Here is a 26,100-nt window from a genome sequence, read left to right on the forward strand (position 1 = left end):
CAAAATAAACTAAATGGCATACCAAAACCGAAAACCAATAAATTGCAGTGAAAAGAATTATTGTAAAGGTCCTTACAGTTGCCTAATGACTTCAGTCCTTCTCTGACAGTTTGTTTTCATTTCTTCAGTTCTTTACTTGACACACCAAGTCAGAAATGGGAGTACCAACTATAAAAAATATGGTTGCAACCATGCAAAGATAGATATAATATACAAAAAAAACACAAAGATGGTGTTGTCAGAGGAACAATAAATTAGATAAATACACAAAAATGAATGTATAAAAATTCCATGAAAGGAGTAAATTGGCTCAGGGATGTCCACCCTGCATACAATCAAATAAGGATTGGCTCTGGTAGACACCAGTCACTTTCTAGCACATTTAAGCATACTCAATGGTAAACATTCACACACATAATTCACTGAGGGTAAAAAGCAAGATGATGGCTTGTGGGAGCAAAGCAGATCACCCAAAGAAAATACAAGGCACACATGCACTTTGAAGCAGCAAGGCATCCCTTTATGCTTCAATGCCAAACATGATCCAAACCAGGGAAGTCATTAATGAAACAATAAAGGATACTGCATATAAAAACATTACACAATTTTCAAAACTGTATTCAATGTGCACCATTTAATATGCAAAAGATGTTATTTAAAATAAATGTGCATGGAGAATTATAGAATTATGGAATTAAAGGATTTCAAACAAAATCACTAAAATCGATTACTCTCACATACACAGAAGCTGCATAAGGTGCTATGTAACATTACAGTGACAGACAGGTTATTCCATCTTATAAAAATCCATTTTGATTGAGGAAGAAGTTGCATGATAACAGAAGCTATGATTCAAAAAGGAATTTTGTAAAAGAAGAGAAGAGAACTTGACCAAGAGCTGTAAATGGTTTTCTAAGGTATGGTCTCATTCTGATGCACTGCTTATCTCTGCTGTCTCACAAGTGGTGTTCTGAGTTCAAACCTTGGCCTGTGTACTGCCTGTATGGAGCGGGAATGTTCATCTGGTCCTTGTGCAAGTTTCCCCAGATCCTAAATATGTGTATGTTATGTGAATTTGCTGAGGTTTGAGTGAGTGTGCATCATGATAGACCTGCGCCCTTTTCTGGGTTGGTTAATGCATTGAATCCAAATCTGCTCAGTCTTTTTAATGGAGCTTTAATGAAAATGTGGGTTCAGAAAATGCATGTAGGTTATTCTTTATTAGTTTCTTTAAAAAGAAGAAATGTATTATATAACATGGTTTGGCTCATTTCAGTTTATAGCTAATAGCTATTGTTATTTGTGTAATTAACTTAAATCTGATTTCAGTCTACAATTTTTATCAAAATGGAAAGCTTGCAATTTCTGATCATAAAAATCATATAAAATCAGTTATTGTGTTGTAAAAAAAAAAGTAATTTTCATTTATGACACATTCAGACTTGCTTAACTCAATAGTAGTGTTGTGTGGCCTGAACCACCAGACGCAGACACTCCATCAATTTACCCAATCAACTTTATCTGTAAAAATAAAATCCACATAGTCACTGGTAGAATGTGCAAAAATCCACAAGCTGGGATTTGAACCTAGGCTACTGGAGCTGTAAGGCAGTAGTGCCAACTATTTATGCCACTGTGCTGCCTCCTAAACTGCCATCAGCAAAATGTTTTAATTGAAATAAAAACAATGATTTATTTAGTTGTATAAAAGGTATGCTCAAAAAAATCTGCATCTAGCTGTTTTGTTACAAAAAAACGCTAATAACTTTAATTTGCAGGTGAATATATTAGCTTTACACATGCACTGAAAAGGCATTTTAAATTATTTTTCACCCATATAATAAATATAATTACAAGAACATACAATACCTGAAACTTCTCAAAGAGGTTCTTCAGGGTTTCAGTATCATTTAATTTGTTTGGAGTTACTCTGATAACTTGGTTTCTGTTTAAGGGAAAGAAAAAAAAATAATGAATAAGTCAGGTCTTATCCAAATTCGTCATATGTCACCTTCTATACTGTTTTGTACTTTTGAGAATCAAGGAGGTAGCAGGATGAGCAAGACAGACTAAACATATTTCTATTGCAGTAGTCTCCAACTCACCTTGGGGAACATCAGGATAACCCTAGCACTGGTGAAATATATAATTCCTTAAGCATGTTCTGGGTGTTCTCCCACTAGGCCATGGATGAAACACTTTCCCAGGAAGGAATATAATGGGTATCCACACAGCATCCCCAAAGAATACAGAGCAGTAAAGTCATTCCAGGCTGTCAGACTCCTCACTCAGTTTTGAAGAACAAGACTCTTGGCCACAGATGAGGAAAGGATGTAGATTGACTAACATATAGAGAACTGGGCCCAAGCATTTCACTTCAACTTCCACTATCACTGTTCGGTTCAACGTCAAAGGACTTAAAGGGAAATGTATCAGTGTTTTGCTGTGTCTTAAAACACAGAATTAAGCCGGATATTCACATAATACATTTTTCTTCAATTTGTGCAAAGCATGGTGTGTTTCAGCTCAAAATAGAACCAGGCATGCTGCCAGTATTATGCCTGGGTTGGGCCTATGCCTACCCAATTTTCACATTGACCCACTCTGTTTTTAACTTAGCTTTTTATTATTTTTTCTTTCTTCAAATGAAAATTAGCTTATTCTGGATATATAATTTTTAATATACATCTCTCTTGATTAAAATATCAGTTGATTATAAGCTTAAATAGCATTGAAAAATCAACATAGAAAAACTGCTCAAAAAAATTAAAGGAACACTTTGAAAACAACGGGAAAAATAAATCCTGCTGGATATCTATACTGATATGGACTGGGTAATGTGTTAGGAACAAAAGGATGCCACATTGTTTGATGGAAATGAAAATTATCAACCTACAGAGGGCTGAATTCAAAGACACCCTGAAAATCAAAGGGAAAAAATGATGCTGCAGGCAGGCTAGTCCATTTTGCCAAAATTTCATTGCAGCAACTCAGAATTGTACTCAGTAGTTTGTATTGCTCCCACATGCTGATATGCATATCTGACAATGTTTGGGCATGCTCCTAATGAGACGACTGAAGGTGTCCTGGGGGATCTCCTCCCAGATCTGGAGCAGGCAGCTAACCTGAAATTACTATTTGGAGTTGGTCTTGGCAGTGGGAAATGTGAATGATGTAAAACAACCCTTCTAGGATTTATTTGCGAAAGGAAACAAACAGAAGTGAAAAACGTAACAAAGTCTGATGTCAGCACTGAATTTCAGTGATTCCCCAATGGCAACTGAAGACTTCGTTGCTAGCAGTGTTTGCTTTAGCAATAGGTTTGCTGCCAGCATTATTATTATCCACTCAACAGATGCCAAGGAATCAGCCAAGGTCACAGGTTTGCCTAAAATTCATGATCCACAAACTCAATCAGCATTAAAGTTTCCAAGTTCTGTTATAGCTAGTAAGGTGTGCAGCCTTGGTACAACAAGTATGTGGCTCGAAAACAGGATATCCAAAGATGCAATGTTGCCATTTTTGTAATAATATAATTGAAAGCAGGTTCACTTGTATATTTAGAGACTGGAAACGCATGCCTCAAACATGCATGCAGAAATTACAAGAAGTGGCAAAGCGGTAATCCAATTGTTTTCTGTTATATGCTGCTACTGGTCAAAATTATAGCATCTAATATTATTTGAATATACACTCACCTAAAGGATTATTAGGAACACCAGTTCAATTTCTCATTAATGCAATTATCTAATCAACCAATCACATGGCAGTTGCTTCAATGCATTTAGGGGTGTGGTCCTGGTCAAGACAATCTCCTGAACTCCAAACTGAATGTCAGAATGGGAAAGAAAGGTGATTTAAGCAATTTTGAGCGTAGCATGGTTATTGGTGCCAGACAGGCTGGTCTGAGTATTTCACAATCTGCTCAGCTACTGGGATTTTCACGCACAACCATTTCTAGGGTTTACAAAGAATGGTGTGAAAAGGGAAAAACATCCAGTATGTGGCAGTCCTGTGGGCGAAAATGCCTTGTTGATGCTTGAGGTCAGAGGAGAATGGGCCCGACTGATTCAAGCTGATAGAAGAGCAACTTTGACTGAAATAACCACTCGTTACAACCGAAGTATGCAGCAAAGCATTTGTGAAGCCACAACACGCACAACCTTGAGGCGGATGGGCTACAACAGCAGAAGACCCCACCGGGTACCACTCATCTCCACTACAAATAGGAAAAAGAGGCTACAATTTGCACGCGCTCACCAAAATTGGACAGTTGAAGACTGGAAAAATGTTACCTGGTCTGATGAGTCTCGATTTCTGTTGAGACATTCAAATGGTAGAGTCAGAATTTGGCGTAAACAGAATGAGAACATGGATCCATCATGCCTTGTTACCACTGTGCAGGCTGGTGGTGGTGGTGTAATGGTGTAGGGGATGTTTTCTTGGCACACTTTAGGCCCCTTAGTGCCGATTGGGCATCGTTTAAATGCCACGGGCTACCTGAGCATTGTTTCTGACCATGCCCATCCCTTCATGACCACCATGTACTCATCCTCTGATGGCTACGTCCAGCAGGATAATGCACCATGTCACAAAGCTCGAATCATTTCAAATTGGTTTCTTGAACATGACAATGAGTTCACTGTACTAAAATGGCCCCCACAGTCACCAGATCTCAACCCAATAGAGCATCTTTGGGATGTGGTGGAACGGGAGCTTCGTGCCCTGGATGTGCATCTCACAAATCTCCATCAACTGCAAGATGCTATCCTATCAATATGGGCCAACATTTCTAAAGAATGCTTTCAGCACCTTGTTGAATCAATGCCACGTAGAATTAAGGCAGTTCTGAAGGCGAAAGGGGGTCAAACACCATATTAGTATGGTGTTCCTAATAATCCTTTAGGTGAGTGTATGTGCCTTACGATGGTTTGCATGTCTTTGGTACAATCAAAAGGTAGGCAGTCAGTTTATCTTGACCATTTGTATGTGGATTTAAATTGGTTTTAACAAAAATAATTCAGACTAGATGTGCAAATAAAAAAAAAGATGCAGTTTATTGTACGTTGGTATAACTTCTAAAATATTTTTTTAAAAACAAATTTACATTTAACAGTTATAAAACAAGTTTATGCCTACTCGTAACTAATTTAGGCACAACTTTTTATGAAATCCTAACTATGAAGGATGTCATCAGGCACCAGCCTTACCAGGGCATATGTTTTGGGACAGTTCCGCACTAAGACTGGTAAAAAATATCTTCTTTATTTGTCAGATAGTGTTCTACTTACAATTACTCCTAATTCTTATAATTTTTTAGAGTAACACCAGATAGGAAAAGATTGTGCAACAATAGGGTACAGAATCAAGAGACACAAAAGAAAAACAGCAGCCAAAAAACTTTAAAATGGTCAAATAGCAAAAACATATCTGCTACACTGCTCACATGTCAACTTATCTTGCTCAGCTAGATAACTAACAAACCCTCTATAACTCAGAGGGACAGAGGTCTTTAAGCTGTTTTTAAATTAGAAAATATACAATTTTCCCTTATTAATAAAAATGTAAAGCTTCAACTGCATTTAGCAAGAATTCATTACTCCTGTTCTAAAATAAGCTGTGCAGGCCTGTCTCTGGTCTGTTTTCATTTAATGCTTTTACTTTCTCAAAAGGAGCTTTTTATTCACATAGTTGAAATAGAAAGTTTTGGAGTGTTAACTGTTCATATTTATTAAATGCAAATTTTGTGGACTGAGGAACTGATTGTATTTTTCCATTGAATTGTGTTTTACTTGGTGTAACTTTATTTTAAGCTTAATCAAATTCAATAATCCTAAAATCATTACCAACTTTGTGATACTAAATTATGTAAGTATAGTACAAAATTCAGTATAATTATAAATTGTACCCAGCATATAGAGGCCATAATAAAACAAAAAAAACTCAATTCGTCAACCTGGGCTCACTGTAATCAACATTCAGTTTCTATAACAAAAGAGATAAAATAAACATCAGCTTTGGACAACATTTTAAAAAACTGTTTGGCAGTCTGAAACACTTGCTCCACTATACACTCCATCTAATTATCACATGTGGTGTTAACATTCCATGTTAGTATGCATTTGATTTCTTTTAATGAAATCGTTAAACAATTTTATTTACTTCTTTAGGCCTTGTCTCAGTATTTATATATAATATATGCATGGCCATGTGGCCTAGCGACACACACACATACATCCACATATATATATATATATATATATATATATATATATATATATATATATATATATATATATATATATATATATATATATATATATATATATATATATATATATATATATATATATATATATATATATATATATATATATATATATATATATACACATACACATATATATATATATTGTGCCTCCTCCAGACCGCGAGGGGGCGTCTGTCCTGGTTCTGTTGGGAGCCACGGGTCAAGGGCATGGAAGCCCAGCCCTGTAGGGGCCGGGGCGGGAGCCTGGCCGGGACGCCCAGAAGGACGAGAGGAGGGCTTGTGCCTCCTCCAGACCGCGAGGGGGCATCCGTCCTGGTTCTGTTGGGGACCACGGGTGGAGGGCTTGGAAGCCCAACCCTGTAGGGGCCCGAGGTCACCGCCAGGCGGCGCTCCGATGCCGGTTTATCCCGTACGGTCAGCGGTTGGGGCTGGAGCCCGGCCGGGACGCCTTGGAGGACCAGAGGAGGGCGAGTGCCTCCTCCAGACCGAGTGGGGGCGTCCGTCCTGGTTAGGCAGGGGGCCTCGGGTACAGGGCATGGAAGCCCAGCCCTGTAGGGACCCGTGGCCACCGCCAGGCGGCGCCCAGTGCCTAGTTATCCCGGGAGCCCGGCACTTCCGCCACACCAGGAAGTGCCGGGGGAAGACTTTATGTGGCGCCCGGAGAGCTGCCAGGAAGGCAGCCGACACTTCCGCCACGCTGGGGCGTGGCTAAGGAGCTGATGCCGAAAACACCTGGAGCTCATCTGGGGGCATTATATAAGGGGCCGCCTCCCTCCAGTGATTGGTGGAAGTCGGGAGGAAGCGGACTGAGCGAGAGGAAGGACTGGAGGCGGCCAGGAGTAAATAGGCACAGGACTGTGTGGCCTGGACTTGGGGAAATCGGTGCAAGAAGGCACTGGGGGTGCACGTGAGCACAAACTTGTAAATAGTGTTGCTTAATAAATGGTGTGTGGTGAAAATATGATGTCCGTCTGTCTGTGCCAGGGCCAGCGTTCACAATATATATATATATATATATACATATACATACACATATATATATATATATATTGTGGTCCCCGGCGGGCTGGAGCCCTGCCGGGGCCAGGAGGATGGAGGAGAGCTTGTGCCTCCTCCAGACCGCGAGGGGGCGTCCGTCCTGGTTCTGTTGGGAGCCACGGGTCAAGGGCATGGAAGCCCAGCCCTGTAGGGGCCCGGGGCGGGAGCCTGGCCGGGACGCCCAGAAGGACGAGAGGAGGGCTTGTGCCTCCTCAAGACCGCGAGGGGGCGTCTGTCCTGGTTCTGTTGGGGACCACGGGTGGAGGGCTTGGAAGCCCAACCCTGTAGGGGCCCGTGGTCACCGCCAGGCGGCGCTCCGATGCCGGTTTATCCCGGGAGCCCGGCACTTCCGCAACACCAGGAAGTGCCGGGGGAAGACTTTATGTGGCGCCCGGAGAGCTGCCAGGAAGGCAGCCGACACTTCGGCCACGCTGGGGCGTGGCTAAGGAGCTGATGCCGAAAACACCTGGGGCTCATCCGGGGGCATTATATAAGGGGCCGCCTCCCTCCAGTGATTGGTGGAAGTCGGGAGGAAGCGGACTGAGCGAGAGGAAGGACTGGAGGCGGCCAGGAGTAAAGAGGCACAGGACTGTGTGGCCTGGACTTGGGGAAATCGGTGCAAGAAGGCACTGGGGGTGCACGTGAGCACAAACTTGTAAATAGTGTTGCTTAATAAATGGTGTGTGGTGAAAATATGATGTCCGTCTGTCTGTGCCAGGGCCAGCGTTCACAATATATATATATATATACACATATACATATACATATATATATATATATAACGATATAGATAGATAGATAGATATTGTATACAATATATATCATGATTATGCACACAAATACTTACATATACATACAAGAAAACACACACACACCACCTAAAAAATTGAACTATTTATCTTGGAATGAAGTTATAATATTAAAGGTTATTGACAGAGCAGTGTATATATACAGTTCTAAGACAGACTCAGCCTCTCGAACAAAGATCCTGTACATTTTTGATATCAATTATCACTGTTACCACCTGGACTGTTAAGATGACATACTTTATTATATTTTTAATTTAAATGTAAACATTACTGCTATATTAAATGTTAATGTTTGTGTTATTTTGACTATTGACAATGGTCTAAGATAACCAGTGATGAATAATTAAGTAAAACATCTGCCAACTACCAGGTTTTAACACTATTTTTTCTGGATACAAAAATAGCTTGACGTTAGGAGACATATGTGAATTAACTTCCTCTATTTAGAGGTATCTACATGTGATATGTGCCCCACTAGAAACATGGGGTATGAGATTTTATTAGTAGTAAGTTTAAGGTGATGTCTATAGATCACAAGAATACAGCATTTCGATTGAAGGTCCAGTTTGGGAATGATCTACTGTAACAGCAGGTGCAAACCAGTCATTCAGCGAATGCTGAAGTCATTAAGAAGTCTAATAAATGCTGAGAAAGAGAAATCACTTGAAACCAAGATGTACTTTAATGCCAAGAATACATTTTTCAAAAATAATATTTAGCAAAGCAAGCCTTTTATGTTTTAAGTGGCTATGGAAAATTGTAGGATTTAGCTTTATCTTATATTACTTTGAATCACTGATTTTTCTTCAAATTGTGAAATTAGCCAATCATTCCATAATTGGCAGATTTTCTGTTGATTTCATGTTGAGAACTGTTAGATATCTGTACATTTTACTTCGCTCACCACAGGGGGATTCTTGGATAATTATTAGTTCTGCTAAACAAAACCTGTCTTCCTTGCAATTTCTGTGAAAAATACTTCTCAAGGGGTCACTTAGCAGACCTTAGAGACATCTGGTTGGTTAAAGTGACATGACGTGACTGATCACTTGAATGATTAACAAACTTTAAGTGACTGGCTTACAAAAAGAATACTTATATGACCAGTAATTTCCTGCTCTGACTTTTAAAACTCCTTCCCTGCTTGTTTCAGACCAACCTTGTTGTCAGTGGATTGTAAAATGGATTTCATAACAAAGCTGGTTTCTTCTGTTCTGTACAAGAATCTAATGGCTAACTTTTAAAATCAGATTAATTTTAATCAAATGAGATGATGAAAGAAACTAAGAAAATGCTTTACCTTCTAGAGGGATTTAATCAATGGAATGTAATAAAAATGTTACTCTAATTACAATATGTTTAAAGATGTATGGTAAGCAAAAAATGATCAAGACAAACAGTGCAAAATCAGTTTGGATTCAAACTGGGAAAAGGAACCATTGTATTGCTTACCGTAATGGAGAAATACAGAGAAGGTACAAAATTCTAGCAATGTTTCTTGAAGCCCATTGTAGAGTGCCAAGAGAAAAGTAAAGCCAAAGAATGAAAAGAATACCTGAGCAGAACAAATAACTCATCTAGAAGACAAGTACGTGTGATGAAGCAAGTAAGGCAGTCATGTGTGGAGAAGGAATAGGAGAAGTGACATGGAGATTACATTAGGGTTTTGCTTTGAGCCCGTTATTGTTTATGTTAATATTAAAAGAGATCAGCAAGGAAATAGAGAAAGAGCTCAAGTTATGTGAAAGGTACAAGGGAGTGACTGGAAATGGAATTAGAGAATTGGAGAGATGTTCTAGAGAGACATAAGATGAAGATAATTACTGTAGTTAAAAAACTTAACATACTGTACATTCTTCAATTATAGCAGACAGGGTAAGAATGGAAAAGTGCAACTGGGAGAAGACAAATGGAAAATGTGGATTCCTTTTGACACTTAAGATCAATGATTCAAAGTGATGGAGGGCAAAAAGTAAAAATTATGCAAAGAATTAGAGCAGAACTGAAAGCTTGGAAATATGTAGTGGAATACTCTGTGGCAAAAGAACAGCTGCCACAATAAAAGGAAATCACATAAGACAGTCGAGATACCAACAGTGTTATATAATTGCAGAAACAGCAACAGCTAGAATGGATACTGAAAATGTATTAATTCAGGAGATTAATATTCTGCAGTGGATGTGCAGGGTGAAAAGAATGGAAGTTGTAGAAAATAGGACACATTAGGTGAAGCTATAAGGTGCAAGCAGTGAAAAAAAAGAAGACTCCAGTGGGCTGGACATGCAGAAAGGCAAAAGGAAACAGTGAACTAAGGGGGGAATTAGAGATGAAGTTGCCAGAAAAAGAAGTAGAAACAGACCATATGGTAGTGAAAGAAAAGCAAGAAATTGGATGTAATAAGGAGAAGGTCAAAAACAGAATGTGACGGGAAAAAAAAAGGATAATACATCTTCACTAAAACATCCCCTCGATAAGGTAAAAGCTTTAGGTAAAAGAGAGAATGAGAGACAGGCAGGTTGGGTGCATATACTGATAGCGCATTGTCACACCCATCACACAACAAACCACCTGGATTGGGACCAGAGTGCAACTGGTGACACCACAGCACCACACGGTAAAAGACAATGTAATAGAAATATCTCAACAGTAGGCACCATACATAAATGAGATGATAAACCTTAAACACTCCAAAATCTTAGATGATATCAAATATTCAGAAAGCCAGAAAGCTGCATCCCCACATCACTATCTAGCAGGGAAAACATAAGCCTATTATAGTGTCCATTCTACATACTAATTTCCACATTAAAGACCAATGTTAAAATTCTGGCCAATGTTCTCATAAAAAAAATAGAGAAAATGATTCTTTCAGTGTTTCCTACTATATGAATTAAAGTATTATACTCCAGCACAAGTTTTAGTTGGTGTAAATAAATATTTTGTTTTAACAGAAATGTCCATTATCTCCAATGTCATGTTTCATTATGTGCCATAGGTCTTTCTGGTATCTACTTGTGTAAACAGTAAGATTTGAGGGATTATAATATAACGGTTTGAACAAAAAGTATCTCTTTATGCAGATGACATTGCACTGGATATTACTGACCTCTGCTCATCTTTCCAAGTCTACTGAATGTATTGAAGTAGCCCTATACAACTTTGTCTTAAATGCGTAACATTTGCAGCAGTTACTGTTAATCTTTCCAATTTATATTCACATATATTGTATGTCTCCAGTGTGAACACCCCCTGACATAAAAAGACAATGTAGGTAAAGAAAACTGGCAAGTCAGATTTACAATCCTGAGGTTAGTACTGGCTCCAACAGTCCAGGGAGATTAGCGAGGTGGGCCATGGCTTGTACTTAGGAAAGGCACTGCAATGGATACATGCTGAGCTCTTGCTGTTCATTGTCCACCCCTAATTAAAGGACTGCTCAAAAACAGCTGCTATTAGTAGGTTTTCTTCTGTTTATAGAGAAGACTAGAGTAGCTATCTTAAAATATATCCTCAATTTGAAACCTTATATTTAAAGTGCAATTTTCTTTATATGCAATCTTCACATTTGAACCAAATCTGTGCATATTAGTATGGATTCACAATATACTATGACATAAGATTAATCTTTTAAGGTGTGGTCCTCTCTAAAGCCTACATCTATGAAAAGTCAAAGTCAAAATCTATAAGTTACTAAAAGATTTAAATTGCTCATGAAACATCTGCAGGACAGCCACATCAAGAGAGCATGCTAAGATCACTCCTAGGAAACATATCTCCTTTGGAGACACATTTTCTACCATTGCTGTTTCTCATTTTGCATGCAATAGATCAGGACTTAATGAACACATGTTGTTGTCTCATTTAGCATTTTTCTGCATTGTGACGTTATTTTTGAGCAGTTTAGCGGTGGAGTGGTCGCTCTGAGGCTAGGGATCTGTGACGGCAATCAGAAGGATGGAGGTTTGAATACCATAAAATCCAGAAGTGACTCCGCTCTGTTGGGCCCCTGAGCAAGGCCCTTAACCTGCAATTGCTCCATTCTGAGTATGATGTTAATCTGTATCTAGCCCTGCAAGCAGGTACTCCAACCTGCAGAGAAAACTTGGGGGTTGTTGGCAGGATTGGCACTCCAGCCACTGTAAAAAAAATTACACTGTTCCATGTGGTCCTGAGGTGTCACCTGCTGCACTCGAATCTCAATCTGGGTGGTTTGCAATGTGGTGGAGGCGACAACACGCTGTAATCAGCACATGCTCCCAACCTCTCTCTCTTAGGGGCTAGGGAATATTTTGAGATGTGTGGCATTTGTTCACAAAATAATACATCAACTGTGGACATCAGATGACATTTCCAGCGATATTCAGTTGTAGCCTCTATTTACATAATCTTAGCAAGTCAAAGGCAGCCAGTGGTGCACTACCTTGAAGGGCAGTCATATAGTCTGACATACCAAGAAAGTCACTACAACTAGTCTGTGTCTCACCACAATAAAATCAAACAATTTAGTCATAAGGGGCAGGCTGTGTGTGCATGAGAGCAATGAATGCCCACATGGAAGTAAAACACAGACTATATAATGCAACAACGAAGAATAAGGAATGTTTTGAACTCGTCTGTCTCACATCTTGTGTTATATGTACAATGACAGAATGGAAAAAAGAAAAAATTCAGAGATTGTAACTGAACTCGCCATACCTGTTAATTCTTTGTACAGCACCGGTTCCATTAGGCAGCATGCTATTGATTGTCAGAAAAGGGGTTGAGCACAATTGTGTTGGTAAGTCATACCACGGTCACATAATTTGACATACCCAGTGACTTTCAGCCATTTAAATTGACATGGTTCGACAATGAAATCATCAACAGCTGTCTGCAAGTCTGATATAGCTTGTGGCTAGAAGTTGTGACAAGACACATTAGTTTTCATGCAGTAAATATGTAAAAAATTACAGTATATGCTCATGTATAAGTCAGATCTTGAAACTCAAAAAATCGATCATAAAATCAGACCAAGACTTATACGGCCCTTCAAAAATGCGACACTTAATTTTTTTTTTTACATCTTATTGTCTCCTCCAATCTCGTATCAGTTTCTCAGACGCATTGAATTTTGTTGCAGCAGTGCATTTACCAATTTCTTTCGCTGCTTCGACGTTTAATTTAAACCCAGCTTCATATTTTCTTCTGATCAAATGTTTCACCATAGATAAGGGATGCTCTTACGACAAATCAGTGCAAACGTTGCTTCGGAATAGTTTGGGTATTCGGGCACAATTGAGTGAGAGAGAGAGAGAGAGAGGTTAGGAGCACGCGCTGATACAGCGCATTGCCACACCCCCATAGAAAAAAAGCCAGTGTGCTCCATGGTTACTCTCTCAGGTGGCCGTTAGCATATCATAATCTCTTAGACCAAAAGTGTGAGTTTTCCGCATTTGACTTATACGACCGACATTATGAAATACCAGAAATTATACTGTAATAATTATACTGTAAAACCAAGTCCAGACTTATCTGTGGGAGAACTTATCCCACATACTGTACTGTAGATACAGTAATCAGATTAGTAGTTGATTGTAAATGTGTACTTAAATGCATTATTGGAGAAACAGCATGTCCTTTATCTACACTTCTCAGCAGAACAACAGTTACGCTCAATTTTGAATGTAAGAAGCTCACTTCCCCAATAACAGGCTGGATTTATGTACAGTAGCTTCTCAAAAAAAATATTAATTAAAATTTTATCTCCTATATTTTAACCTTACCATTTTCTTGGTCATGTGACCAACACAAAGACATGTGTTAGCTTGCCTTCTCAGAACAAAGAGGTTAATTACACAAAGGTTTAAGACTAGCTGGGTCAATTATGTGGGTGACCTATCGTGATGACTCAGAAGTCAGAAAAATAATTGTATTCAGGAGAGTGCTTGAATTAAAAATTATTGCAGCAAACAAAAGTTTGAAAGTTTTTCAAGACTTGCATTTTCAGTAATGTTTTGATTTCAAGTAACTACATTCCCTCACTATTAAGAAATGTGGTGTTTAATATATGTCACCAGCTTGACACTTTGAGAACACAACAACAGGGAGGTGTCCGTAGCAAACAATGCAACATCAACACTGGATAATATCATTAGAAATGTGACAAAAAAAAGAAAAAATATCCCTCATACTCCAAAAATAATTAAAAACAATTGGTGATCATGACATCATGTTTTTAAGGTTATATCATTTTTGCCTCTTGTTCTGTTTTCTCCACCCATCTTTATTTTCTAAATGTTTTTCTATTTTAGATGAATTTAGATGATTTTTTCTATTTAGTAAGAATAAATCTTGACTACTAGATCGTTTGTTTATCAAGTCAAGATCCTAATATGATCGAGCACCATCTTTATAGATGCAGCTGAAAAGGGTGCTAAAACCAGCAAGCAATGTATAACTTTCACGGGCAACCAGAATACTTAATCCCTTATAGGATGCAACAAGTATCCAAAAAGAAAGCCTTTCTGAAATGTCACTGTAACCTACAACTCATAAGCATTCCAAGCAATGCAGGCATTGTAGTGCCACTAAATAATAATATAAAATAGAAGAAGTAGTGTAGCTGTTCAGATGGTCTTGTAGAGGGTTGTACACATACATTATATTCAAAGCAGAAACATCAGTCCTAACATTAGCACCTCTGTGAATTCTGCTTCTTTCACAAGAGGGTGACAATTGAGGATATTGCCAAAAACAGCCAGAAGTCAAGGGTCAGGACATAGCACAGATCTTCTAACAGCCAGATGACGAATTCAGAGGCAAACTGAAGAACGACTAGTTAGTTGATAACTGCCTAAATGCAGGTGACACTGTCACAATACATATTGAACAAAAGCCTGCATTTCAGTGCCATGTAGATTTTAATTTCTAATGATTTAAACAATTGAATATTACAAAGCAGGTTTTAAATATTTTATAAAGGAGTGCACTTTGTCTCATCTGCTTTTACAGAATTTACTAACATGTTCCAAGTTCTCTAGTAAAACACAGTTGCTCTCTTCATGAGAATTACAGAATTTTAAACATCAGAAGTCAGTATAGGTTCAGAGAGAAATTCAAATAGCGTTTGATCTAAGAAGGCTTACCATTATGACACTGGAGCAATGGCAGCTGCAGTCATATGTGAATAATGCATTGTAAATCAGTCATTTCACAGACTGATAAACATTTGCAACATCAGCAATGTCTTGGCTGCATTTTTAAATCAATATATTCCAAGCACAGTACACCAAATATCAAATAATAGTACTTGATAAAAAAAATTCTATTAAAAACTTAAAAATCTTTGGTTGATTTCACCTTCTGAATTCTAGTTTACATATTATGTTATAATTTAATTAGCAATATGAATGCAATCCCTATTAAATGAACAACATTTTGATTTCAAATTTTGGACTGCCTTTACCACCACAGTAACCCTGTAAACCTATCAGCCAACATATATGAAGCACTACAAATAAAACAAAAGCAGAGAATGGAGAAAAAGTTTAATTGAAGTAGGTGAATGATTCTAATCAGTTCGTCACTGATATGCAGTACAGTACACATCACTGATTCTATGGGGAAAAGTACAAGGTTTAGAGGTGCAATATACTAGAAGTGAGGACAACTGCCACTAAATGGTATATGATTTCCAGGCCTTAGCAGATAAACAGTGAAGAATAACTGACTGGGTGGCACAATGGTGACCTATTATTTATTTCATGAAAACTCTGCCCAATAGACTGGTTAATTAATTCATCCTGTGCATCTTTACATTTATTATTTGCTGTCTGGATTTTGCGTTGGCCATAAGTTTTCAAACTCAAAATTAATACAATCCTGTAGCTCTTCATTGCGTTATAACAGACTATGAACCGACAACTCACAAAGGTGGGACTAATTTTGCAATGTACCTCATCAAATGTATTATTGACCGTTTACCATAACTGACTGCATCAGGACTGCCATGGATCGGTGATGGGTCTTTGTCTGAAATAAAACCATTTTCTTCCTTGGGACCAATACCAAAAGACAAGTCTGTCTCTATGTCAGTTCTGACAATGTTCTTGAAGTGTGAACAGCCACAACAGTGCATGCCATGATGCCATCAGCATCATCACCTAAGATAATAACAGACCTGTGAGACTTTCTCGGAAAATGAGATATTTTAAGGTGATTCTATAACCCATAACACAACTGTCAGTCAGTCAGTCATTGTCCAACCCGCTATATCCTAACACAGGGTCACAGAGGTCTGCTGTAGCCAATCCCAGACAGCACAGGGCACGAGGCAGGAACAAACCCTGGGCAGGGCGCCAGCCCACCACAATAACACAACTGTTTTCTACTTTCTTCCCCAACAAATCAATTTCCAAATAAATGTCAGAATAATACTAATTACATACCTTAAAACAGACAAAAAATATTGGACACATTAATGTACCTTGTAGCAATTTATATTTGTAGTACACCAAGTACACAGCCCTATGGCTAAAATGAGTTCAACACTGCAACAGCTACATTTCAATTATGCTTGGCAAAGCAATTTTCTTCTGAAAAAATCTGATCAACAGCTTTTGACAGTACTTTAGCATTCGGAGTATATCACTATATTATGTCTCAGCCACAAAGGACATCATTCAAGCTAAAAATAATAACAGCACTTCTTTTTAACTGTAAACATATGTTACCATGTAGGCTTAGTGTTTGCACACAAAGGAAACTATTTCAGCAAATACATTTACACTCAGCCTTGTCACAAAGGCTTACATTTATCAAAAATCAAGCTGTGACAGCAGTTGTAGGAGGGAAAACATATAAAACCAGTCATGCCATATTTTATTTTCTAGACGCTATAAATGTTTGGATGATTAAAAGAATGACATGTTTCTGCCAGAAATAAATCCTGGCAGGATAATAAATAACTTTTCTTTGGACTCACTGTATGTCACCTTTCCTCCACTGAAATGTATTGTCACATAACACTGATGTCCAAATGGTTTTACAGCTCAATGAAGATGTTCAGTATGCATCACGTAAAGGATTTCAAATCTACAGAGTGAAAAATGTTCCTCACACTAAACAAATGTTAGATTCCTTAGTTCCAAAAAATTCTGAGACTTGGTAACATAAATAACATAACATAAGTACTGCTTATCGTTTAGGAATATTAGAGTAAAAAAACAGATGAAACTACAAAATTTCTCAGGTGCTCTGCCCACATGTTTTGTGTCATATTTAAAAACATTCAATAATAAAAACAAATAGGAGCTGCATGATGGGGCAGTGGTTTTTGTTTCCACTTCACAGCCATACAAAGAGTTTCAGGCCTGGCCTGGTTGGATTTTGCACATATTCGTTGTGCCATTGGAGGTTTTTCTCTGGATACTTAGTTGATACAGTATGCAGGCTATGTTAATTGAACCCTGAATATGCATGTGAGCAAAAATGTACCTTGCAATGCACTGGCACTCCATCAGATGATGACTCCTCTCTACAGTACGTCCACTGCTGCCAAGATAGCTTCTGGCTCTCCAATAATTGTAAATTTTATCAAGCTATGGAAATAGATGGATCAGTGGAGAAAATAAATAGCACTATAAGCATGGTAGAATGCTCACAAAATATATTCTCTGCCGTGCTATGGGCCAGATATGCAATCTATGTTTATTAATGAGGAGGTGTTCATGCATTTTTCAGACAGACAGGATTTGTGTAGCTGCCTTTTTTAATAAAGTATCTTTGCTTGAAGTGGGCCCTTCTGAAATGTTAGCAATTGTGTGCTTGCAGTGTTTGTGGCTTTGTGGCTTGCATCATGCATATTGCATTTTAGTGTATTCTCACACCACTCCAAACTCTGAGGGGGACAATCCCTACTCTTTGAATGAATGTTACTGGATCACAAAGATCAAAGTGCAAGCTTACATAGAGTGCCAGTGCTTATTTATATCCATTTCAGGCACGCTAAAGTCTGATTTTTATTTACTGTAGAAATCAATACCACAATATCTAATCTTGGCAAAATTAACTTTAAAATGCTAGCCTTGCAAGTTCATTCATTTCAGAATCGTCTTTTTCAACAGTCCATTGTTAAACAAAACTTGAGACTAGAGTGTATGTGTGTGGGTGGCACTAGACCAAGGATGGATAGAGGGGAAGAAAGAGCCAAAATGTAATCATGTCATGTAATGTTCAATTTTCTGAAGTCTGTGTTGACTGGAATTTTGTTTCTTCTGTGATGTTTGCTTCATGTTTGCACAGTTTGCTTCTCCAAGTCTATACTTTATATATATATATATATATATATATATATATATATATACATTGTGAAGGCTGGCCCCGGCACAGACAGACGGACATCATTTTTGCACCCACACACCGTTTATTTACACTATTTACAACAATGTCCATAATCACGTGCACTAACGAACCCCAGTGCCTCTTGCACGAATCCCCAAAGTCCAGGGCCCACAGTCTCTGTGCCTTTGTCCTGGCCGCCTCCTGTCCGCTCTCCAGCTCAGTCCTTCTGCCTCCCGACTTCCACCAATCACTGGAGGCGGCCCCTAAATAATGCCCGGATGAGCCCCAGGTGCTTCCGCCTCTAGCCACGCCAAGCGTGGCGGAAGTGTCGGCTGTCTTCCTGGCCGCTCTCCGGGCGTCACTCAAAGTCTTCCCCCCGGCACTTCCTGGTGTGGCGGAAGTGCGGGCTCCCGGATAATTAGGCACCGGGCGCCGGCGGTGGCCACGGGTCCCTACAGGGCTGGGCTTCAAAGCCCTGTACCCGAGGCCCTTGCCTAACCAGGACGGACGCCCCACTCCGTCTGGAGGAGGCACTCGCCCTCCTCCGGTCCTCCAAGCGCCGGCGGGCTCCAGCCCCAACCGGCAACCGCACGGGATAAACCGGCATTGGGCGCCGCCTGGCGGTGACCACGGGCCCTACAGGGAAGGGCTTCCATGCCCTCAACCCGTGGCCCCAACAGAACCAGGACGGACGCCTCGCGGTCTGGAGGGGCACAAGCCCTCCTCACGTCCTCCTGGGCGTCGGCGGGCTCCAGCCCGGCCGGGGCCTACATATATATATATATATACATATATATATATATATATATATACTCAGCAAAAAAAGAAACGTTCCTTTTCCAGGACTGTGTATTTCAACAATAATGTTTTAAAAATCCAAATAACTTTACAGATCTTCATTATGAAGGGTTTAACCAATGTTTTCCATGCATGTTCAATTAACCATAATCAATTAATTAACATGCACCTGTGGAATGGTCGTTAAGACCTTAACTGCTTACAGAAATTAGGCATTTAAGGACACAGTTCTAAAAACGCAGGACACTAAAGAGACTTGTCTACCGACTGTGAAAAACACCCAAAGAAAGATGCCCAGGGTCCCTGCTCATCTGCGTGAACGTGCATTAGGCATGCTGCAGGGAGGCATGAGGACTGCTGATGTGGCTAGGGCAATAAATTGCCATGTCCGCACTGTGAGACGCCTAAGACAGCGCTACAGGGAGACAGGAAGGACAGCTGATCATCCTTGCAGTGGAAGACCATGTGTAACAACACCTGCACAGGATCGGTACATCCAAATATCACACCTGCGTGACAGGTACACGATGGCCACAACAACTGCCCGAGTCACACCAGGAACACACAATCCCTCCATCAGTGCTCAGACTGTCCGCAATAGGCTGAGAGAGGCTGGACTGAGGGCTTGTAGGCCTGTTGTAAGGCAGGTCCTTACCAGACATCACCAGCAGCAACGCCGCCTATGGGCACAAACCCACCTTCGCTGGACCAGACAGGAGTGGCAAAAAGTGCTCTTCACTGATGAGTCACGGTTTTGTCTCACCAGGGGTGATGGACGGATTCGTGTTTATCGTCGAAGGAATGAGCGTTACACCGAGGCCTGTACCCTGGAGTGGGATCGATTTGGATCGATGGCTGGGGCCATTCCCCCCAGAAATGTCCAGAAACTTGCAGTTGCCTTGGTGGAAGAGTGGGGTAACATCTCACAGCAAGAACTGATAAATCTGGTCCAGTCCATGAGGAGGAGATGCACTGCAGTACTTCAAGCAGCTGGTGGCGACACCAGATACTGACTGGTACTTTTGATTTTGAGCCTCCCTTCATTCAGGGACACATTGTGAAACATTTTTAGTTTATGTCTTATGGTGTTGACTCTTTTAGTGTTCATACAAATATTTACTAGTTTACTGAAAGTAAAAACAGTTGAAAGTCACAGGATGTTTCTTTTTTTGCTGAGTATATATATATATATATGTGTGTGTGTGTGTTTATATTTATATATATATATGTATTTATATATGTATATACATTTCTGTGTACAAGCTGCATTGTGTTTTTTGTTTTATTAAATTCTAATTTGTTTTTTTTGAACATATTTGCAGCATTACGGATTTGTACAGACTAAGCACCTGCACTACCAGTTTACACTACTGATTCAATATTGCAGATCATATCACTTCAATTGTCTTACTATTTGTTGTTAACTATACATTGCTACATAATTATTGCTTCATCTTAACAATAGACAAGCAAACACAACTCTAGACATCAAGTGGAATAACGAAGTACTGAAAACACCAAACATCCTGTTTACTTAGGCATCACTCTGGACAAGACACTGTCTTTTAAAGAACATATTTTTAAACTACAAAAAAGATATCCAGCAGGAATATTCTCCTTAGCAAACTAGCAAGCACATCCTGGGGAGCAAACCCTAAGACCCTGCATTCAACAGCCATGGCACTCTGTTATTCAACAGCAGAGTATTGCACACCAGTGTGGGCTAGGTCAAGCCATGTCAACAAGGTTGACCCTGATCTAAATAGTGAATGCCGAATCATCACCGGCACATTGTGAACAATGTGCCTTCCTGCTTTATACAGGATGGCCGGGATCACGCCTCCCCATATATGGCAAGAAAGTAGTTCAAGAGTAGAAAGGTTCAAGAAACTGATGGACTCCAGACACCCACTTCACCATCACCAGGAAGTAAATCGCCAACAACCTTCTCGTCGGAGTTTTGCCACAGTGAAATCCAAAGCAGTCCACAAAACATACGTGTAGGCTTAAGAGGTGGCATGAGACTGACTGTAGCCCTCCCAATGAAACTCTTCCTACACCTCAAGAGCATCTACTCAATGGAACATCCCTCTCTAGAAAAGACTGGGTTGCGCTTAACCGAGCTAGATCAAAGGTGAGCAAAACAAGGGACAACCTATTTAGATGGGGCCTCACAACAGGCTCTGAATGTCCCTGTGGTGAGCCCACCCAAACAATGGACCACATTCTCCATGAATGTTCCCAAGGCCCTACATGTACTGATGAAGATCTTAAGGATGCTAATGACACCGCTCTTACCTGATTATGATGATGATTGTTGTGTAAGTGCTAATATATTGAACTGACTTGAAACAGAAATGCAGGAAATAATAAAAAGAAAAAAACAGAATCTAGTGTTAAAATTCTTGAATCCATTAGAACAGCCTAGCTAGGACATCACACCTTTGTTAATTTTATTTCAACTTTAATTTTGAAGGCATCTAAACAGCAAACTAGATTAAGCTTTCAAATTTTTTGTTTCTTATATTATCATTATTAGCCTGTGTTTTTTTATTCCTCTGTTAAAAAGAGCTGACAAATTGATGACAAGAGGCAGCAGACAGATAAAAGAGTTTAAATAAAATACATTTGAGTTTGACATCAAATAAACTATTTTAACAGTCATAAATGCACAAATTATTTTATATGTATCATCGATTGTTTAATCTCTATATCAACATTATCATAAGGAACAATATCTCATTTTTTTCGATTTTCAGCCTACAAATATGAAATGTTACAATGCTACCAAAGAAATAATCCCTAGTGAAGAAGGCAGTCTAGAAATGCATGGTCAGCAAGGTTTGTACTGGTATTGAATGCTAGACTTGTGACCCGAAAGAAATCTTGGTGTCTTTTCCTAACTTGGGGACAGAGGCATGTGGAGGTACATGTGGCACAGAAGGATGAGACTTTTACACCTTCACTAGATACCTCTCCTCCTCCATAGTGCAGCACAAATGTACTGTTTCTTGTTTCTTTCTTTCTTTTCATGACTGTGGTTGTACAAATTCCTGGAACCACCAGATGGCAGTAACATAAAGATACATAATAAGCAATGAAGTATGCAGACTTCACAAACACAGTCACCTCGATGTCTCCCACTGGGCAGTTGTCCAAATGCCTGAGTTACAAAGCATTGTCCCCTTTTACCTCTAAACACAATTTTTATGTTCTGTTATTTCTAACCTAAATTAGGTCTTGTGCTCAGGCAAGACTTTAACTGGTGCACCACGCTGTGGTTCTTCCAAGCACTTAACAAGAAATGTGCAACTCTGAAAAGTGGATAATCAAATTCCATGCAAGAATGACAGAGGCAATAAATGTAGTAATATGTAAGAGCGGATTATAACAGCTGCTCTGGAGGAAATGTCCTACTTATTAGGGATATGAGGTACTTGTAATGAGTCCCTAGAGAGGGATGAAGTTGAAGACAAATATAACTGTCATGCTATGTGATTCCTTCGTGACTGTTTTTGTTTACCGATTTAATAACTTTTTTTATATTTCAAAAATGTTTGATTTGTGGCTTTGAACACCATAGAAATTACTTACTGATTTCCTTTCTATATATTATAATTGACTTTGATCATTTTGTTTTGCTTTTGGTTTGAATATTTTCTGTGATGTCATTTTGTTTTGTGGGCGCTGCCATTTTTGTGGCAGTATTGCTATCATGGAACAGGATTTTCTAAAGGGTACAGCCCCCAAAAATTCCATTGTGTGATGTCAGCAGTGCAACAGTTTATAAGCCAGAGGCACATTTTGAATGCTGGTTTGATGTTTCAGGGCCCAAGAAATTAGTGTTCTGTTCTAACTACAAGGACAATTAAGCATTCAGTTTTGGTTACTGGTCATTCAGTTACTTTCAGTTCTGACCTATGCTTGCTTCTTGATGGTATGTCTTGGTCTTGTCCATCTCCTGGTCTTTTAAAATTTTTTCTTTATCTTCCAAATACCAACTGAATCAATAAGTATAAGGATGCTCATCATCTATGTTCTTCATAGCTCATATTCATTTAGGCTGCACAGACCACTAAAAATGCAATATATTGCTTCCTAGCAGCTCAATGTAATGTAAGAATTTTGAAAAATGTGGTAACTCAGAAACAATTTAATAAATATCAATTAGGAAGAATTAATACTACTAGAACACCTGCATGTTGCTTTTACGGTCAGATGCAAACCAGTTACTTCTACTGATAATTAAACACATTTTCTTATATCCTCATATTTAGAAGACTAATGCACTGGAAAATTAATTTGAAGGCACATTTGTCACTGGCATAATCCACCCACCCAAGGTTTATAGCTGAAACACAGAATTTAATTCGCAATACTGAGGAAAAAGATCCAAGCCAAAATAAAAGATTTTAAATGCTGTTCATGACAAATAGATGCTTTATTCTGTGCCTCATGTTAAATATGGATTTCCAGTTGAGTAGCTCCATATTCTGTAGCAATGAACTACAAATGCTTATACTGTAGGAGTTGGAAGAGTAAAAGTGGGTTCTGGTCTTGAATGAAATGGGAAGCCTAATTAGCATCCATTGATTGTCACTTTATCTTTACATACATAGCCAGGGAGGTCACCCAACACTATAAACACTTCCTTTACAAGTGTCATTGCAAAGCCCCAGAGCGGGGAGTAGCACGAGAGCACATGTTTTCTTTTCTTTATTATTTGGTGACTAATAAAGGGGACGACCCAGATGGTGTCACAAAAATTCTTTGTGTTTGAGACAGCTGTTTCACCGCCTGACTACACAGCATTACAAAAATTTGCCTTACACAACATAATGGCGTTGTGACAAACGGACCCAAAAATCCAATCCAAAGGAAAATACATGATCAAAATAAATACCCAAAACAAAATATAATAAAGCACTAAATATATACTTTCCAAAAATTCTGTATTTGTTTTTATTCAGAACTGAATTAAAATATCTTAAATATTGTCACAAGATAGATATACATTACTCAGAAGTGGATACAAAGATTTATTTGGGATGTCATTCACAATGATGGTGGCACAGCTGCTGCAGCTTAACAGTACACTGAGCATTTCTATTAATAGTAGAATACACCAAGCTTTTCTAATGTCAAGGGAGTTTATAATTTAAGGTACTGGCATGACTTTATCTGCTGTGGCAACTGATACCCTGCAAAAATGGCTGTGAATGAGTGCAAAACTTACAGTAACCAATTCATAAACTTTCTCTCTGAGTGATACATTGACTTTAATGCAGATTATACTTTAAACCTGTAAGATGACTGCCATTTACAAAGGTTAGATTTAGCAAAAATGTTTCAATTCTCTAAAATAAGCCAGATTCCTCAAAGGACGAATGTACTAACAATGGACCCTTTCACTTGCTATTCTCTTTATCTTCCCTTCTTAGCACATGCTATCTTTCTTTCCAGTGAATCTTCTTTCCAACTCATGTTAAAAATCCACAGTCAATATGCAATTGCAAAGAGACATACTTCAGAATGCTATTTTCAGATTAATTTCCAGGACATTCTCCGATGTAACTTCCGAAATCATAGCATGACCTGGAAACTTCTGCGCTACCTAGATCATTGTGCTTGTATGAAATCACTTGGTTTTCTGTACTATATTTTAAAGACAGGAGTATTGACATAGGGTATTTATACTTATTAAAAATGCTGCAAGAGATTGTGGATGCATTGAATGTTATTTAGAACATACTGCATTCTGCACAGAAGACAATAATGACACTATACACCAATAAAATGTATGACCATGAAAAATATTCCTAGGTTGTCTATCACCCAGCTCTAATATAGTGTCCTACAATCTGCCTTCTTGGGCTTCTCTGAGGCCATATAGTGACACAAATAAACAGCAAACTCCAACCTGTATCTTTCCTGTGCTAAAATTTAGTTTTGGACTCTCACTTTCTGTGCACAACCTCTTTGTTGGCCTGCCAAGCAATCCTTCTTTAAATCAGTTATCAGTAGTTTGTCTTGTCTTACAGTGACACAACCACCATTCAATTACTTCTAAAATGTTGTTATTTGGGTAATATATTACTGTTATGTATATGTTTAATTTACATTAACTCTGAATATATGAATTTATACACACTGTGTAGTACACATTTATAGACACATTCAAAACAGCCAAGAATGCATCTTCTAGAAACATAAAGATGAAGGATTATAGCTTGGTGTTCTGGTGTCACTGAACAATTGATTAAGCGACATCACTAGAAATGCAGTCAAATGATCTAAACTTGACTTTTGTTTAGCCAATAATTTCACATTCATGTCTTACAAACCTTGTGCTAAAGGTTTAACGTGGCATTTATTTAAACGATACTATTCATTTTTAAATGAAATGCCTTAAAATGTATTTTGTTTTTAAAAGCAATCAATTCATATTTTCTTTTGAACAAAATATCAGGCTGGACAGTTAAATATGCAAAGTCACTGAGTTGCTCCCACAGTACTGTGTGGAGAATCTTTTCCTTCATTTCAGTATGTGTTGTTTAACAATGAAGCTAATGGCTTTTATTTCCAGTTCTCTTGAATAACTCTACTCAGGTGGGGAAAGGGAATAAAAATAATCACAATAATAATTCTTTGCATTTATATAGCGCTTTTCTCACTACTCAAAGCGCTCTCCACACAGGGAGGATCCAGGAACCGAACTCACAATCTCCTTACTGCAAAGCAGCAACAAGTAAAGAGTAAAGCCTTATTCTTCTTTCCTCTCACAAATGAAAATTTTAAGCACTGTTGAAATGATATTCCAGAAAGTGTACCTGTAACTATGTAAAAGCTGAATTTGAATGGGGA

General features: G+C 38.8%; 1 protein-coding gene across 1 annotated transcript in view; it reads right to left on the reverse strand.

The window, feature by feature from the left end:
* Positions 1 to 26,100, reverse strand: part of cpa6 (carboxypeptidase A6) — a 121,656-nt gene that overhangs the window by 52,081 nt on the left and 43,475 nt on the right. The window contains exon 2 of the mRNA XM_039754612.1: positions 1,870 to 1,945. Coding sequence (XP_039610546.1) covers positions 1,870 to 1,945 — 76 coding nt within the window. The remainder of the gene's footprint in view (positions 1 to 1,869; positions 1,946 to 26,100) is intronic.

This window comes from Polypterus senegalus, chromosome 5 (genome assembly GCF_016835505.1).
Source record: "Polypterus senegalus isolate Bchr_013 chromosome 5, ASM1683550v1, whole genome shotgun sequence".
NCBI lineage: Eukaryota > Metazoa > Chordata > Cladistia > Polypteriformes > Polypteridae > Polypterus > Polypterus senegalus.